Source organism: Rhinoderma darwinii, chromosome 1, assembly GCF_050947455.1.
Source record: "Rhinoderma darwinii isolate aRhiDar2 chromosome 1, aRhiDar2.hap1, whole genome shotgun sequence".
Lineage (NCBI taxonomy): Eukaryota > Metazoa > Chordata > Amphibia > Anura > Rhinodermatidae > Rhinoderma > Rhinoderma darwinii.
The window spans coordinates 465,534,331-465,552,216 of record NC_134687.1 but is presented as its reverse complement, the minus strand read 5'-3'; the positions used below and the strand labels follow the sequence as shown (position 1 = coordinate 465,552,216).

The 17,886-nt window shown below is 39.6% G+C and overlaps 1 protein-coding gene across 1 annotated transcript in view; it reads left to right on the top strand.

Moving 5' to 3' along the window:
* The window catches only part of ADGRD1 (adhesion G protein-coupled receptor D1), a 717,614-nt gene that overhangs the window by 49,671 nt on the left and 650,057 nt on the right, over nucleotides 1-17,886 (top strand). Inside the window, exon 3 of the mRNA XM_075854444.1 lies at nucleotides 13,983-14,099. Within this exon, the coding sequence (XP_075710559.1) occupies nucleotides 13,983-14,099 (117 nt within the window). The remainder of the gene's footprint in view (nucleotides 1-13,982; nucleotides 14,100-17,886) is intronic.

Here is a 17,886-nt window from a genome sequence, read left to right as displayed (position 1 = left end):
GATAACGGGTACTACAAAATTTGCCTCACGGTTCTATTTGTGGCCGTCTTTGTCTCGAGATGTGAGTTCCTATGTCTCTGCTTGTGATGTCTGCGCTCACGCTAAGGCTCCTCGAACTCGTCCTATCTGTGAACTGCTGCCATTGTGTGTTCCCTACAGAAACCTTGGTCTCATCTGTACATGGATTTTATCACCGATTTGCCTCCCTCTGAAGGGAAAACTGTCATTTGGGTTGTGGTGGACCGTTTCAGTAAAATGTGTCCTTTCGTCCCTTTGCCTCAACTCCCTGATTCCAAAACTGTGTCTAAATTATTTATTGATCAAGTGGTTCGTCTGCATGGTATTCCGGAAAATATTGTCTCGGATAGAGGTGTACAATTTGTGGCTAGTTTCTGGAGAGCTTTCTGTAAGAAACTTGGTGTACAGTTATCGTTCTCTTCTGCATTTCACAGAGATTAATGGTCAAACTGAGCAGTTTAATCAAACCTTAGAACAGTATCTTAGGTTTTATATTGCTGATAACCAGGTTGAATGGGTCTCATATCTTCCTTTAGTGGAATTTGTGATAAATAATCGCCACCATGTTTCTCTTGATACCTCGCCGTTTTTCGGTAATTATGGTTTTCATCCTCGTTTTGGTTAATTTTCCACCTCTTCTAGTGTTAACCCTGAGGTACATGTTGAATCAAATAAACTGTGCACAGTTTGGGCTCAGGTTCAATTGAACCTAAATAACTCCCAAGTTATTCAAATGAAAAATGCTGACAAAAAACGTACGGTGGGGCCTCTGTTTAGTGTGGGTCATAAGGTGTGGCTTTCTACTAAAAATCTTCGACTCAAAGTCCCCTCTCGTGATTTTGCCCCTAGGTTTATTGGTCCATATGAAATTGTTGATGTCATTACCCCTGTATCTTTTCATCTGGCTCTTCGTCCGTCTTTTAAAATTCATGATTTTTTTCGCAAATCTCTCCTTAAATATTTTTTTCCGCCATCTAATCTACACAAGAAACCTCCTCCGACAGTTCAGGTAGAAGAAAATTATGGAGCTTGAGGTTCAGTGGATTGTGGTTTCTAGAAGGGTATGGGCCAGAATGGAACGTGGGTTCTGGCCCATTCAGTGCATGCTAATCGGTTGGTTAAGATCTTTCATTTAACATTTCCTTTAAAACCTAGGCTGAAAGGGTGGTACTGTTAGGAAATGCCTATTCCTTTAATGATCTCCATGACTACTGTTCTGGCTTCTGGGTGGATCTTGTTTTTCCTTGAGCCTATCGCTTTTCTCTATCTTTCTGCCTATCAGATTTAGTTTAGTATTTATACCTGTCCTTCTCACTCAGTCTTTGCTTGTGATTTTCCTTACCTTCAGGTGTCTTGATCAAACTTCTGACGAAACCCCATACCTCTGATATTTGGACTTCTTGCAATACTGACCTCGACTGGTCTTTAGTTAACCCCTTGTTTGCTAATTTGAATTATCTGCTCCAGGCTGGCTCTGACCTATGCTTTACCTGCTATCCACTTGCTTATTGATTTGGACTTTCTTTTTAACCTCTGGCTGTCTAGTTATCCTCCTGTTTAGGTATGCCTGCATTGCATCTCTTATCCCACATTGAACTCTGCTAAAACAACCTGGGTTCTATGCAGCAAAAATCATCCATCCATCTTGCGGTGGGCTTGGGCGAATACCATAGAGTAGCCTTAGACCCTGTTGATCAAAGTTGTGGTGGATTTGAGGTTGCGGATTTATATGCATGCTCTCTCCCAGAAGTCTCCAGCAGCCTTTGGGGAGTCGCTCTCCTAGCAATTCCATAACACTAAGCAGTTAGACAAAGGGGGGCCCCCTCTGTCACCCCATCTCCTCCCTGCAACATGATTGCAGGGTGCCAATTAGTTGACATGGCAGCCAGGAGCCTAATGACGGTTGGCCATCTTAGTACTCCTATCAGTGGCGTAACTAGTGGTCATGGGGCACCGTAGCAAAATTTGAATGGAGCCCTTCTTAGAAGCAGAGCACATACTCAAGTATAAAGAACATACACGGATACTTATACACAAGGGCACATATATACACAAAACACATAAATATACATACAGAGAAACACGTATTTATGCACAAAAACATTATACATACTTATATGTACACACAAACGTGCAGATGCACTTACACAGATACACAAGAATGCAAACATAAACACACATGCATACAGGTTAATATTCACACACATATATTTGTGTATATATATATATATATGTATATATATATATATATATATATATATATATATATATATATATATACACAACACAGATTCATTAAAAGTACTGACTGCCCTCCTCCCCCCACCCCTAGAGTCAGGTCCAGAATACCAGTGTATAATTCCCCCTTTCCCAGTGGCTAATATAGTTAATCAAGACTATTTTCAAAGTTCTCCATTATATATTTTAGATGCATTGGAGAATTGCATAGGTCGCAAAGGTGTACATACTCTTTAAATGATAGTGATATGTCATTACTTCATATCGACTGAGTACACTTTTAATTGTCCTAAATTATACACCAGCTTATAACAGGACATCAGTAAAACCATACATAACATTCATTTGCATTAGGCATTTTAGAAAAAAAGAAAAAGAAGGCTACAGGGTTTTTGAATTTCCAGGTGGCACGGACGGATGGGGTGATAGCCCACTACTGATAAAAATATTTTAACCTATGTTAATTTGTAATAATCATAAGTTATTATTTAAAAAATATCCCCACTTTTTTTTTGTCTGTTTTACCTAATTTAATTTCACTTAATGTTAATGACATATTTTCTTGTGCCCTTAGTGCATAAACTTTAACTTCCACATTAAATGTAATTTGCCCTTTTCTAAGTCCAACCTTCTAATTTATTCAAATCCCTTTGCAATATAATATAATCCTCTATTGAATCAATTACCCACAGTTTCATATCATCTGCAAATATGAAAATTTAACAGACAATTTAATGACTTCCTTCTGATTTCTGTCCTTGAAGGCACATTTTTTATTTTTATTTTATAATATTGCATACATGAAAAGTTTAGTATCTTTGTGCATTATTTTCTTTCCTTATCTTGTACTTCTTTTTACTTACAAGATGTTTTGTGGGCCGTTCACATACAAATCTGCATTTATAATTTTTCTGGACAGCTGTGACCATGGAATGTGGGAACCAAGATGACAGTTCCTGTGTTACATGACATGTCTCATATGGAGCTAAGGCTTCGTTCACATCTGCATCACGACTCCGTTCATGGGTTCCGTCGGACCTTTCCGTCAGGGGAACCCATGAACGTAATCCAAACTAAAACAAACAGAAACCATATGTTTGCATCACCATTGATTTCAATGGTGATGGATCCAGTGAAAATGGTTTCCGTTTGTCATCGTTGTGTAAGGGTTCTGTTGTTTTGATGGAATCAATACCGTAGTCGACTGCGCACTTGATTCCGTCAAAACAACGACGGAAACCAGCAACATTTGTAATGCTTTTGAAAGCAGTAGTGGATAAGAATCAAAATATTAAATAATCCATATGAACGATAGTCGGTACAATTGCAGTCTAACAGAACTTTATTTTCGTAACAGTGACACGATCTTTATAAGTGGTCCTTAAACCTGGTTTGGGGACCCCACTCTTCGCTTGAGGCTCCATGAAGCCGGGTTCTAGCACGACCTACTGTGCCACTATGAATCTCTGAGTGACTACTCTCTACCACAGCCTATAGTTTCTATAGGAAATTTGCAGGTTTGCATCAGTCACTTTGTGTGGGAGTTACTCTGCACTTTTGCTGGTCCTCGCAGCCGCTATGCCACTACCTTTTGCGGAACACCTGCTACCCTTGGTGACGGGTGTGCATCATGGATGTTGCATAATACTCTGCGCAACACTGGAATACGGTCCCCTGGCCATAGAGTGGTAAATACAGTCCCTGTCTAAGTCCTTTTTTTGAAAGAGTAATGTCTTTTTAAATGATTTGGATTTCAACAACAGTTTAACAGTAACTTTAACACAGAATACTTATCATTTGCAGAACACTTGAACATCCACTCTAGTACACAGGATGAGCAATAACTCACTTGACTTGACTTAATCTTGTCCCTCTTTGCCCCACCAGACCAGTCCTTCTACTAAACTTGGAGGAATAGGCCCTTCAGTAGGCGTTAGTGCAGCCTGTAATGCCTGCGGCCACTGACCACCGGCAACTCCCTCTTACCGGCAGCCGCGACCGCAGTACTGTGCATCAACGCTGGCGTTTCCTTTCCCAGTGATACCGGCACGCTGTGCTCTCAGCCTCCTCTCCCTGACTGTTTTGTAAGGTGCGCGCTCACTCGCTTGTCAGTTCTTAAAGGGCCAGTGTGCGCACCAGTAAAATTGTCCCCAGCCTATTGATGCACACCCTGGTCCTTATGTGACCCTGCCCCTTTCCCCGGTGCCTAAGCAAAGTTGGACAAACCTAGTGTTATACTGCGAAGCTTCCATATCATGTATTCTGAGTCTGTTACCTATTGGTATCCTACATCCTGAGTCTGTTACCTATTGGCATCCTGTATCCTGAGTCTGTTACCTGTCGGGTGCTTCTAGCAATCCGGCACCAGCATGCTTCCAGGAATCCGGCACCAGTGTGCTTCCAGCAATCTGGCACTAGCCTGCTTCCAGTAATCTGGCACCAGACTGCTTCCAGTAATCCGGCACCAGCCTGCTTCCAGTAATCGAGTTCCTGTGTACTGCCAAGGTACCAACTGCCTGTCTCTGCCTAGCTTCAAGGTGTAGCGACCTGGCAGTCTCCCCGCAGCAAAGTCCAGATCCCTGTAGAGGGGTTAAAGGGTGAAGACCGGGGAGGCTGCTTAGACAATGCCCTTAGAGGTGGCACTACTGCATTCCGGCAGAGTATTCGAGTGGGTCCACACACCTACTGGTCATTACACAGCCAGAATCTTTCTGTATGCTATATTCTCCAACTGGGCTAGCACTACCACAGCCCACGCTTGATTAGGCAATGACTCCCAAAATTCTTTCAGTCTCTACCATCAGCCCACCAGCTTGTCTCATGGAGGCTGTTCAGTCTCTCTCACCACGTCTACTGGCTTGTCTAATCACGGCTGTACATCACATTGCCCCCAAAGTTAACATTAAAGAAGCACTCCACTTTATTTTTTTATTGCACCCTCCATTTAAACATTGGTGTTTCAGTGGGGTGCTGTGTGCAAAAATAGTTACCGAGTGCTGTGTTACAGATAATGTCATGACGCTGCCCGGTGTCAGTGCGTTTTATGAGTCGTGGCCTGCAGTGAGAGCCTGAGGGCAGTGAGGTGAGTAAGCATATTTATTTTATTTATTGTCCAATAGGGGAAGCAGCTGGTGTATATTTACGTTATAATTTACGTTACTTTTCTGGTGTAAATTGTAATAAATTTATCAGGCCCTGTTGACACTGCCCCCTTTGTAAACCACCTCCTTTTTTTCAAAAAGTGGCAAGGGCAGCGTAAAATGACCATTGGGCCTTTTGGGTTGTTATAGTCCCCCTATTTAATACAAATGTAGAAATAAAAACACTACTATTTTGGGTCACGATCACGGGGTATGTGGACCCACTAGGCCGCTCCGCCGTAGCAGAGAGGCAGCTGGCAAAGTCACAGTTTATGCAAGAGTCTATACAGGTTCGTAGCACAAGGGTACCTGAAATAGTCCAGATGGTGCAGGGGCTCTGGCACGGATGGTAGTAGGTGCAGCAGGTTGCGCTAGACGTGGCGTTAGACAACGGGTGTAGCAGGACACGACTCCAATCACTGAACAGGCTCAGGAACAATAACACAGCACGGGATACAGGATACAGGTAGCAGGGCACGGGTACCAACGGGAAAAGGACAACACCAAGGGACCATTTGCAAAGACTAACATGGGATTACTAACAACACTCAGGCAAGGGGTGAGAGGGCAGAGCTCTTTTTATGGTCCAGAGTGCACTGGGGATAGGGTAGGGAACTTTTAGGAAGTGCGCGCTGGCCCTTTAAGACCGAGGACGAGAGCGAGCATTCACCCTATCAGGATGGGGACGCCATGCCAGCGGGCATCTCTTAGGAGGGAGACGCCGGCACACAGCAGGGAAATTGCGGTCACGGCCGTTCGCGTGGGGGTGAGCGTTAGCAGTCCGTGACCACGTTCATAACATTTTGCATGTCTCCTGTTCAAATACCTGCATTTTAACTTTTGAAAATAAATTGCTTCGAATGATCTCTTAATATAGTTTTGGAAGTGACACTTTACATGCACAGAGAACCACCTCTACATGCAGCTGAAGTACTACAGAACCCAGCAGTGAATACATTCCAGAGGTATTGCCACGGAGGTGTAGTAGTGTCAAGCAAAACCCTGTGCTTTTAAATTCCCCTCTATGTCTTCAGGTGGCCAGTGTTCCCGGCAGAGTTTGGTGGCTGGCCAGACACCACAAGACAAAAGGGCAAACAGGCATACAATAAAAGTAGGGGCAGCAGTGGGGACACATAAATACCGTAAGGGAGGGAAAAACATAAGGGTAACCCGTCTTACAGGGGGAGACAGAGGGAGCACTATCCTCATAACTACAAGTCTGCTGTATTCTGTTTTAGTATAACATTATTTTTTTTGTGTCGTTTGCTATAATAGCCCTATGGGCCTACCATTAGAGTAAGCTGCCCTGATGTACAATATCAGAAGCCAAAATCTTACCTCATTGTAAAATCTCATCAGATTAGTTGGAAAGACCAACCCCCTCGATACACCAATGCTGATATTGTGTTCTGAAATTAGTATAGATTACAAAAAACGCTTCAAACATTTTAACCACATTGGAGGCTAAACTTTCAGGTCTATAATTTATCTCCTTTTTAAATATTGGCCTCAGGTATGATCGTTATGTTGAAAATAACATTTTCATAAATAAGTCCTTAAATATAGGAAATAGAATTCTGTTTATCACAGTATTTAATTTCCACAGTACACATGGGTGTATGCCACACCCATGGCATATGTTTCTGTTTTCTTCTTTTTAGAATGGGTCTGCACTACTATTTGTATTAGGAAGGTGACATTTTACAACGATTTTATTACTAAGAACGATTTTATTACTGAGAATTTCGCCTGACCCCATATACTCCACTGTAAATATCATACAATAGATTAACTAACTTCTCAGGTCCCTTAGCCAATCCAATTGGATGGTTTCTGAGAGGGCCAACACTCTCAATTTGATTTCTTTTTTAAATGTATTTACTGTAAAATTGGATAAATTTTGCTTTCTTTCACAATAAATCTTTCTATATTTTTGTGGCAGTACATTTTTATTCCCTTGGTGGAATCAGATTTACCTTCCAACATTATTTCCAGAAGTAAAGTCAAAACAAATTTTAACACATTCTAGTAACTTCACAATCTATCTTTCTGAGACATGTATTCTATTTGGAAAGTAATATTTTTGGCAAAAACATGGTTTTAGCTGAGGAAATGCAGTTGCAGGGGAGGCCTATAGGATCAATTGTCCAATTTGCTTTGTATGTATAATGGTCCTCTTACACGGCCCGTCAACAAGACAGCTCGTTGATCGGCGCTCGTTTGCTCCTTTCCCAAGGAGCTAGTATGGGGACGAGTGCTCGTTACTCCGATCGCTCGTCCCCATACATTATTACCATGTCGGCAGCGTGTCACCCTGTTTACACAGGGGGATGTTTGTCAAGGAATCACTACTTGAGCAATTCCCCAGAGTGAAAGTTTACGTAATTGCTACACAAGCAATTCCCCAAAGGCAGCTGGAGACTGTCTGAATCAAGAGTACAAGCAAATCAGCTACATGAAGTCCGTCACCACTCTGGTCAGCAGAGTCTAAGGCTACTCTATGGTTTACACCAGAGCCTGCCGCAAGGCAGGATGAATTTGGCCATATAGAATCCAGGTTGCTTTTACAGAATAAGATGCTTGACAGGAGGTGCACTTGCAGGCAATACCAGAACAGATAACCAGATGAGCCAGAGGGGATCAACATGCAGAGTTCAAACGAGGAGAGACTAAAAGTACAAATCGCAAAACTGAAGAATACCAGGAGTTGCAGAGGTCAAAACCAGCCGTGGGCAGAATATCCAAATCAAAAGACAAAGCTGAAGTCCAGTTCAAAGAGATTGAGAGCTAGAGGATATAATGATATATTACTGTCAGAATCTTTCTCTAGAGCACTTCGGTGCGATCGTAATACATTACTTTTCAAAAGAAAAATAGAAATATAGGATTTGTGTTCTCTTTTCAGTATAGCCCAGTTGCAGATCGCATAACTAGTGCCATTAGGAAACATTGGCACATTATAGAGGCAGATGTGGATTTAGCCGAGAAAGCATGTCATCCCCCTGTGGTCTCATTCAGACGATGCAAAAACCTGAAAGACTAATTAGTTACAGGTCGTTTTTCGGCAACTCAAAGTAAAAAAAATAACTGGCTCAAAGATATAGCCCCAATAGGTAACCACAAATGTGGTGATTGTTCATTTTGTGGACAGATGAAAATAGGGACAAATGTTTAAATGGGTGCAGTAAAACATTATGTTAGCAGCCTGATCACGTGTAAATCGAATTACCTGGTATATGCCGTGTTCTGTCCTTGTCAATTTTTCTATATAGGGAAAACTATTCGCCCATTATTCAAACGCGTTTGTGAACATATGTATTCCATTGGGACAGGAAAGGGTTCCCCAAAATTGATATCCCATATACGGGAAGTACATGGAGGAAATCCAAAATGTTTATCTTTTGCTGGAATACAACGTGTGTTCGCCCCATGTGAGGGTGGGGACCGACATGTCAAGCTACTCCGCTGTGAAGCAAATTGGATAATTAAAACAGAGGCACTAGGACCCCTGGGTTTGAATGATAGGAATGACCTATCAGCTTTTTTAAAACAAAATAGAACCTTGAAATAGGTATGCTTGATACATTGTACTTAGTTTATCGATCTGATACAAGTAACATGTATGTGTTTCTATAAATATTTGATATTTTTATTTGTATTACTGTGAGAAGAGGAAGTGCTATGATGAGACAAGGTGTGGTTATTTAAGTGTGTGTGCACTGAATCCCAGTATGCCTTGATAAAGCGTCTGAAGGACGTGAAACAGTCGGCTCTGTTGTCTTTTGAATCCTGTGTTGCCTGCCTCAATCTTGGAATAAAAATAAACCTTTTGAAAATGGTGAGTGCCGTGCTGTCTTCTTTTCTACATGTTATCATTTGCTGAAACTAACTTCAACACGCACTGAGCACCGCCAGACAAAGGCTGTCGTACCACAGGTCCCAGCGAGCTGAAGCACAGAGTCTGTGACATTGCAAGCTAAGGCAGTGCCAACCATTTTTCATATCTACATGTTGCTCAGCAGAGTCTAAGGCTACTTTATGGTTTTCACCAGAGCCTGCCACAAGGCAGGATGGATTTGGCCATATAGAACCCATGTTGCTTTTACAGAATAAGGTGTTGGACAAGAGGTGCACTTGCAGGCATTACCAGAACGGATAACCAGATGAGCCAGAGGGGATCAACATGCAGAGTTCAAATGAGGAGAGACTAAAAGTACAAATCGCAAAACTGAAGAATACCAGGAGTTGCAGAGGTCAAAACCAGGCGTGGGCAGAATATCCAAATCAAAATACAAAGCTGAAGTCCAGTTCAAAGAGTCAAAGTAGACAAGGTAATTCAGGGTGTAACCAGGAGCTTGATCAGTAACATGTATTCACAAGAAAATCACAAGCAACAATGAGAAAACTGAACAGACTCAAATGCTCCACCCTTGGTCCTGATAGGTTGCAGACAGAGAGATAAGATTGGCTCTGCATCTCAAACTAGGGCCATTTAGAAGCTTGGCTAGTAGTCAAGATAACTTAAAAGTGACGGGTGTTTCCTAACAATGTGCTGCCGACAGTGATAATATTTTACACTTTAAAAATGATACAATCAGCAGATGAAGAAACATTTGCTCGTTCATCTGCTGATCGCTGCACTGTTTACACAGGGCAATTATTGGGAACGAGCATTCTTTGAACGCTGTTTTGCCCGATAATTGGCCAGTGTAAAAGGGCCTTTAGATACACATTTTGTGTCGATGTGTCAGTCCCTGGGCATCATATACCAAATCTGAAAAATATTATAGCTGCTTGAATGCAGTGTTGGGCTGGTGTGCTTTGTGCCCACCAGAGGAAATGTTTTGACGGTCTTCTGTCAATGTGTACAGTTCATGTGTACATCTATTTTTAATTACCAGTACCTCCTAGATTTTGCTGGGCACACAGGTCATATTTTTAATACATTTGAATAGGTTATTTGTGAATAAATGTAATAAGAAATTATCCTAGTGGTAAGTGATTGGCTACAAATCAGCTAAATGTTGCTTAACCTCCATACTGGTATGTCTTGGTGATGGCGGGGCACAGGATTTGCGACGGCGGCAATACAGGCAGGGCCTGGCTGTAACTTACAGCCAACAGCCCGCTGTAGTGGCTGGAATAACTTTGAGATAACTTCTGATCCCAGCCATTTAACTCCTTAGATGCCGCATAAAAGCCACTGCAACAGCCACTGGAGTTTAACAGCATTAGGCAGGGACTAATAGGTTGCATGTTAGTAAAACACTGACAGACAATAATACACTGCAATACAGAGGTATTGCAGTGTATTTTGGAAGCAATCAAAGGATCACAGAGTCAAGTTCCTTAGTGGGATTAAAAAAATAAGTTATTGAATACATTTTATTTAAAAAATGTTTAAAAAAAACAACAAAAAATTTTACCATTTAAAATCCACTTATAAGGCAAAACTAGTAACATTTTAAAATAGACACATATTTGGTATCGCTGCATTGTTAAATTCAATTTATTTATACCGCCTGGTAAGCGATGTGAAAAATAAACAGACAAGCAAACACACAAACAATGCCTTAATTGCTATTTTTTTCTATGAACCCCATCTCCCCCTAAAAAAATAAAACATGGAGATCAAAGAAGTGCTGACCCAGATAACCAGATATAAAGATCTGGTAACCCATCCTTGTCATCCTGGTCTGTATTACATTGCTTTTTTTATTCATGGTTGTTCTTAGATATACTTAATATAGTTTGGTAGGGTTTCCTGAATATTTAACTGTCTTTGTATCTGGTTTTCTGGGTCAGCACATTTTGCTATGCATGCTATGTCTACATAGTGCTCCCTAGTACTATTTACTCCTGCAATGTATAACACGCAGATCTAGTGGCCTACATTCCTGTATGTGATGCTCCTAAATTTTTAAGCTTTTAATTTCAATGAAATATACCGTAATAAAGATACATTGATTATTTTTTTTAAACTTTGCTCAGTGTCCTATTTTGTAGGCTTCGTATAAAGAAATAAATTGAACAAATCAAAACTGGAGAACCCTTTAAAAAAAATTTTTGCATTGTCATTTTATAATATTTATTTGACCACAATATTTTAACACTAGCGAAAGAGGAAAGAAGAACACAACAGAAAACAGATTGTAACTAGCTGGTCAGTATTCTATTCTGACTTGATCATGTAATATTACATTTACTTTCCTTAAAAAGAGAACAGAATCAGAAGTTACAGTCAAATAATAATGTTTCTATCAAATGTAATAGTTTCACAGATTGTTATTGCAGTAATGTGATTTTTCCTCTTCACAAGTACAATGTCAATCATATTAGAGAACATGGAATACTTTCAAAGCAATTATAATTTAGAAACTTTGTATTCTACTTATATGGAATCACTATAAAATGCTTTTTTTGTTTGGTAGAATGCAATGTTGTGTTTTAATAAAATAGTGTACCCTGAGCTGCCCCTTATATACAAAAGAGCAAAGACAGTTACTGCAAAAAAGTAGAGAAGCCAAAATCATATCAAGCAGGATAAAGATGTTTTAAAGGAAATGAATCATAAATACCAGAAAGCCTCTGAGAAGTGCAAATACTAATATTACTACATCTCAAAACATAATGATAATGGGAAAAAAATTGAAAAACTAGTTTTCCAGAAGATCCACAAGGTCACAAAATCTCAGCCTAGAAAGTATATATTGACAGTCATGGGCAAATTAAGGCAGATGAAACAAGGATCAGAGAAGGAGAGATGTAAGCAATACACAGAAATCCAGTACAGAGAAGACATAAACAGCCAAGACATTTTTATTATATCAGTCATCACAAAGAATCTTCTGGAAGAAAAAATCTAATGTATATGGTTACATCAGATCTTTCTAATATTAACTCCAAAAATCGAATGTATATAGGTACAACACATGGCAGTAAGGTAAAGGACAGGTTGAATTTCGCACTGCCTGATCCGTATTTCTCTTTTTTTTTTTGTACACTATAGGTTGCTGCCAGCCACAATTTCCCCTTTTTCTTACTGACATAAACACGCATACTCATATTAATATTGAGATCCTTTCCATAAACAAAAGCAACACAACATAAATAATATACTTTATATAAGCAACTACACAAAAAAATCGAAGTGTTTACCAAGTCAAGTCAATATGAGAAATAGCTCAACATGTGATCCTTGACTTCAGCAAAGCCTTTCAGTGACTAAACCATAAAACATTAGGGAATATCCTCAGGCACAAAGTTCCCACTATACAACCCTCCTATGTTTATGAGTGAGGGATTACTAATGTATTTCAGTAGTTGTGGTCATGCCTATTGACAATAAAATAGGACATTACTGTTAGCTTTGGATTTATATTGCTGTAAACTGATGCGACAGTCTGTTCATTTATTATCCTGTATACTATGGCACTATTATACAATGTGGTCCTTAAAGGGTAACTAAACATTCAAAAAAATTCTAACATATCATAGTGACATGTCAGAAGTTTTGATTGGTGGAGGTCTGAGCACGGAGACCCCCACCAATTGCTAGAACGAAGCAGCTGAAGCGCTCGTGTGAGCGCTCAGCCGCTTCGTGTCTGTGCGGTTTTTTCCAGAAATCAATGTAGCGGAGTACAGACTCAATAGAAAGTCTATGAGCCCGTACTCCAATACATCGGCTTTCCGGAAAAAGGAAGTTTAGTTACCCTTTAAAGGTGTTTAGTATTCCTATTGACATTTTAAAATAAACAATTAACATGAACATAAACATCTTTCATGTAAAACGTAGGCAGGTACGGGCTTGTCCACACTTAATTGAATTGCTGCGTATTTTCCGTCCAGAATTGCGGATGGAAAATACGCAGCGGAATACAGTAGCAGCAAAGTGGATGTGAACGAACAAATGTCATCGACACGCTACGGAAAATTTGCCCAGAAATTCACCTGCAGTGCGTATTTTTTGTACTGCAGCATGTCAGTTCCTGCTGCAGAAAGTGGACTAAATTCCTGCATTTTTCAGGGGAGATGTCACCATCTCACAGACTTGAAAAAAAAAACAGCAAAATCGGCACCATTTTCTGCAGTAAAAAGCACAGGAAATGTTGCGCTTTTTCAGTGGATTGACTGCTAGTTTAAGCGGAAATGCTGCCAGAAATTTTCTGCAGCAAATCCGTTATATGTGGACAAGCCGTAAAAGTGTATTTCAACTAAGGAACCAGCTAAGTGTGTTAACTCAACCCTCTCCTTTTAGAAAGGGCGACCAATTTTCAGGATGTGTGCGGGTTCCCATCCATAAACATCCATACTGTATATTGCTTACAGTGGCGTTTTCTCTATTCTCCAGGGCCCATTTGGTAATGGCCTGGTCCCAAGCAAGAGTCCCTTGCATTATATATATATATATATATATATATATATATATATTCCTTTTGAGTATATGAAAAAAGGGGGCAGTGTAAGTAGAATACTCTTTTAACATGGTCTGGTACATGTTTATGTCTGACTCATAAGCCATATAATGCCCATTCTTTTAAGATGTTAGGTTCCTGAATTCTTTTTTACCTTTCTTTCTTTTCTCAGGCTTTCAGGTCCTAAAATCAGCATCACACTACTGGCCCTTAGAAGTGGTGAATGGGATCCGTGAGTTACCTAGGGCGTATGATGACAGGAGCGGTTCTGGTAATGAAAGTGATAAAAGTATGTATTGTCAAAGGGCAGATATATTTTTTTGTGTTGAAGATATCACATCATATATGCTAGATGCAGTATTCTATTTTTTACGTTGTGGTTTAATTTGCTGGTATTTGTATTACAAAATTCAATAATGATACTTTCAATCTTATACAATCTTATGCAATGCGTACTCCTGCAGTGACAGGACTATGTCATGAAAGTCACAGTGAAAATGATGGCATTTTTATTGAATTACAAGCCACAAAGAATCCCAACTGATGTAGATTGATTTTGCAGACAGGCGAATATAATGCATGCGTTCACCTAGCCTGGAAATAAAGTTCTATTAAGATATTATTTTCAGGCTACCCATGTGGAAGAAGTTTTTATAAATGTCATTGTGGACCAATTGTTCCCCTACAATAGCTATTCAATACTCCAACTTTCAGAACATTTTATCTAATATAAGCCAACCTAAGCCAGCTGTTTTAAGGCTAGAATCACACATGCCGTTTTTTTATGCAGTTTTTTTTAGCCAAAGCCAGAAGTGGATTCAAATAGAAGGCAAAATATAAATAAAAAACTGATACATTTCTATTTAATACACACTCCCGTGTATGACTCAAAATAGTGCATCAAAAACTGCACCAAATACTGCATTGAAAACTGAATGTGTGATAGTCTAATGCCTAATGCACGCGACCGTGTGCGCCGCCTGAGTGCCATCAGTGATCCGAGGAAAGATAGAACATTCATAAAGTGAATTAGTCAATGAAGACTATCGGATGCCACTCGGATGCTGTTAAAAACAGCCCCAGTGGCACAACGGTCATGAGCATAAGGGGTTAGAGACAACTCTATAAGGCCCTATAATACTATATTGCTATATAGTGACCATTGATTTTACAGAACCACATGGCAATTATGTCCATGCTGTAAATTGTCTATTTATAGTATCTAAACTGTAATAAAGTCCCATTATTGCCCCTCGTTTTTACATGGCGCCAACATATTCCATAGTGATGTACACAGATTGCAGCCCCACAATCGATTATCTCTAGTTTAGGTTTACACATATGAATACAAGCCAGTTTGCCTACAACTGTTTTTTTGGAGTGTAAGGGGGAGAGCACTCCATGCAAATGTTTCTCTGGTCGGATTTAATGTCAGGACTCATAATTGCCATATGGATATAGGACTTGAATCACATGATGATATCTCTGCAAATCAACAAAACATACATTTTATAACTTGTTTTAAAGGCTTTTTTCAGTCTAAAATGAAATAAGATTCCTTTTTATTACCCTAATACCATTAGCAATTCTTATTGTTAAAGAGTTTCTGCACTTTCAAAAAACTTTTAATATGTCATAGAGACATGTCAGAAGTTTTAAACGGTGGTGGTCTGGGTGCTGAGACCCCCCCTTGTTTGTGAAACAAAGGTGCAGAACTGCTTAACTGAGCACTTTGCACCTTCAGCTGTGATTGGCGCTCCTCATTAGGCTGGAGACGGGCTCGTAGACGTTCTACGTGAGCCCATCTTCAGCTTGACAAAGAGCGACGATCACAGCCAAAGGTGCAGGACGCCCAGTTGAGCGCTTGTGCACATTTGTTTCAGCAACGGCGGAGATCTCAGCACCTGGACCCCCACGGATCAAAACCTCTATGTCTCTGACATGTCAAACATTTTTTGAAAGGTTCTTTTTGAAAGTGCAGTTACTCTTTAAGCATCACAACAATCATCACACGCAACAGATTTTTTGGAGAGATTTCTATGACTAAAAAATCTTTTCCATACCTCTGAATGGGATTGTTTCTGCAGCCTGTGCATAGATAGACAAATAAATAGGGCAGTCGCAGAAATTTCGGCAACAAATCTGCCGCGTGTGAATTCATCCTAATACGTTGAACCCCCAAGAGATATTTCACTTATCTAGTGGAGATTTTGATGGATACCAATATTATTTCTACTTTTAATAGATCCATTTGTAACAGATTGAAATGGAAAGCATAAGTGATAATAACAGATAATAATGGTTGAAAAAGAATTCTTTATTTCTCAAACTTTTTTTTTCATTGATTTGGCGGCTCACTGATGTTAGCCTCCATAAAAAAACACATTGAAATCAATGGGGCTATTAAACAGGTTATCTCATCTGGACAACCTATTTACATATGCTCTATTTATTTGATTAGGTGCCAATTTATTTGAATGGGTGCCATGTAAAACTACTTTCCCCATGCAGAGGTCGCTGCAGAGAAAATGAGAGGCCACGTAGAGCTTCCCACTGACCACCAGGGGTTAGAGATGCCAGACCCATATTGATCAACTCAGAAGCTACTTCATTCTTTGAAAGTTTCTCAGATTGGCCATCCTCTAATGGAACACTTTCTGTAGAAAATGGGAAGAGAATAAAGTAGATACAAGGTTTTCTATTTTTAAATGAAAGTAGAAAATATGGCTATAAACGCGGAGCTTGTAGAGTAAAATGTATTTGAGTCAGTGACCTTATCACCTGCTTATTCTACAGAATGATAGGAAATTCTATACAGTCTAGATGCTATATAATTTATTTTGACAACTTGTTCTGTATGAACACATTACAGGATATTACATAATTCAGTTGGCCCTATCGCTCATAGTATATCGTTTCTGTAGGACGCGTCATTTCATAACTTTTTTCAGCTCCTCCTAAACATCTTGTTAACAGTTTACAAAGATGATTCTTCTTCTGAGATTCCAAGTCCTTTTCATTCCTTTTATCTGTCTTTATCCCTGCAGCCTGGAGTCATGCAAATTAATAAACCTTTGATCTTGTTTGTTTTTTTGGCTCCTATGGAACCACAAATTTATTCCAAGACAGATATCTGATGGACATATTATAAAGAGCATTGCTAATAAAACATAAGATTTTGCACGCTTTTTATGAGAAATCATTGCATAAGAAACATTACATGGGCCATTATAGCGCTGGTGTTTGACTTAACACTACACAGATGCCCTGACAATATCATGAGAAGAAAAACTCACAGCTGATCTCAAGATGCTCTTGGTATTAGTCAAGCTGTTTCCTCTGTTCTCGGTACAGACTCTCTCTGCTCTGCATTTCTTCTAAATTGTTACATAAAGTAACACTATTAGCTCAGCTGTTTTTGATAGTAGATATAAAGTCTCTAGAAATAATATTTTACATGCAGAGCTTTATGCAACAGAGTTACAGTAATATGTGTATAGAAACTACTTTTGTATTTGTCTTTCCAATTCAAAAAAGAGCAATTCCCCTAAATATAAAAACCCACGTGGGTAACTATAGTTCTTCTCTTCAGCCGAACTATAGGAAAATTGAGTGACAACTGGTAAGGTATGTGAAGGCATTTCCATAACTTAAAGGGGTTGCCTTTCTAATTCTGAACAACCCCTTTGAAAAGAACAATAACAAAGATAAATTTGTTTTTTCTTCCAGTCCCCATTTTATGGACGATGAATATTAAAGAGTATTTACCTTAAAATAGAAACAAAACAATAAATATAGGTCCTTATATTGTCCTCTCTAGTCACCATTAGAAATAGTCTACTGAAAGTATGGCCCAGATTTGGCAATTGTATGCCTATACAGTTTCTAACACCTGCCATTGACTGCCATTCATTTTGCATACAGTTGCATTGAAAGTGTTGTCAAGGTTTGAATGAAAGTCTATGGGCACATGAGATGTATACGCCAAATGTTCATCTGAAATGTGGTGTAAACCTAGCCTAGGAAATAGAACTATAACAACTTGACAGATGGACTTTTATACATTGGTGATCTCC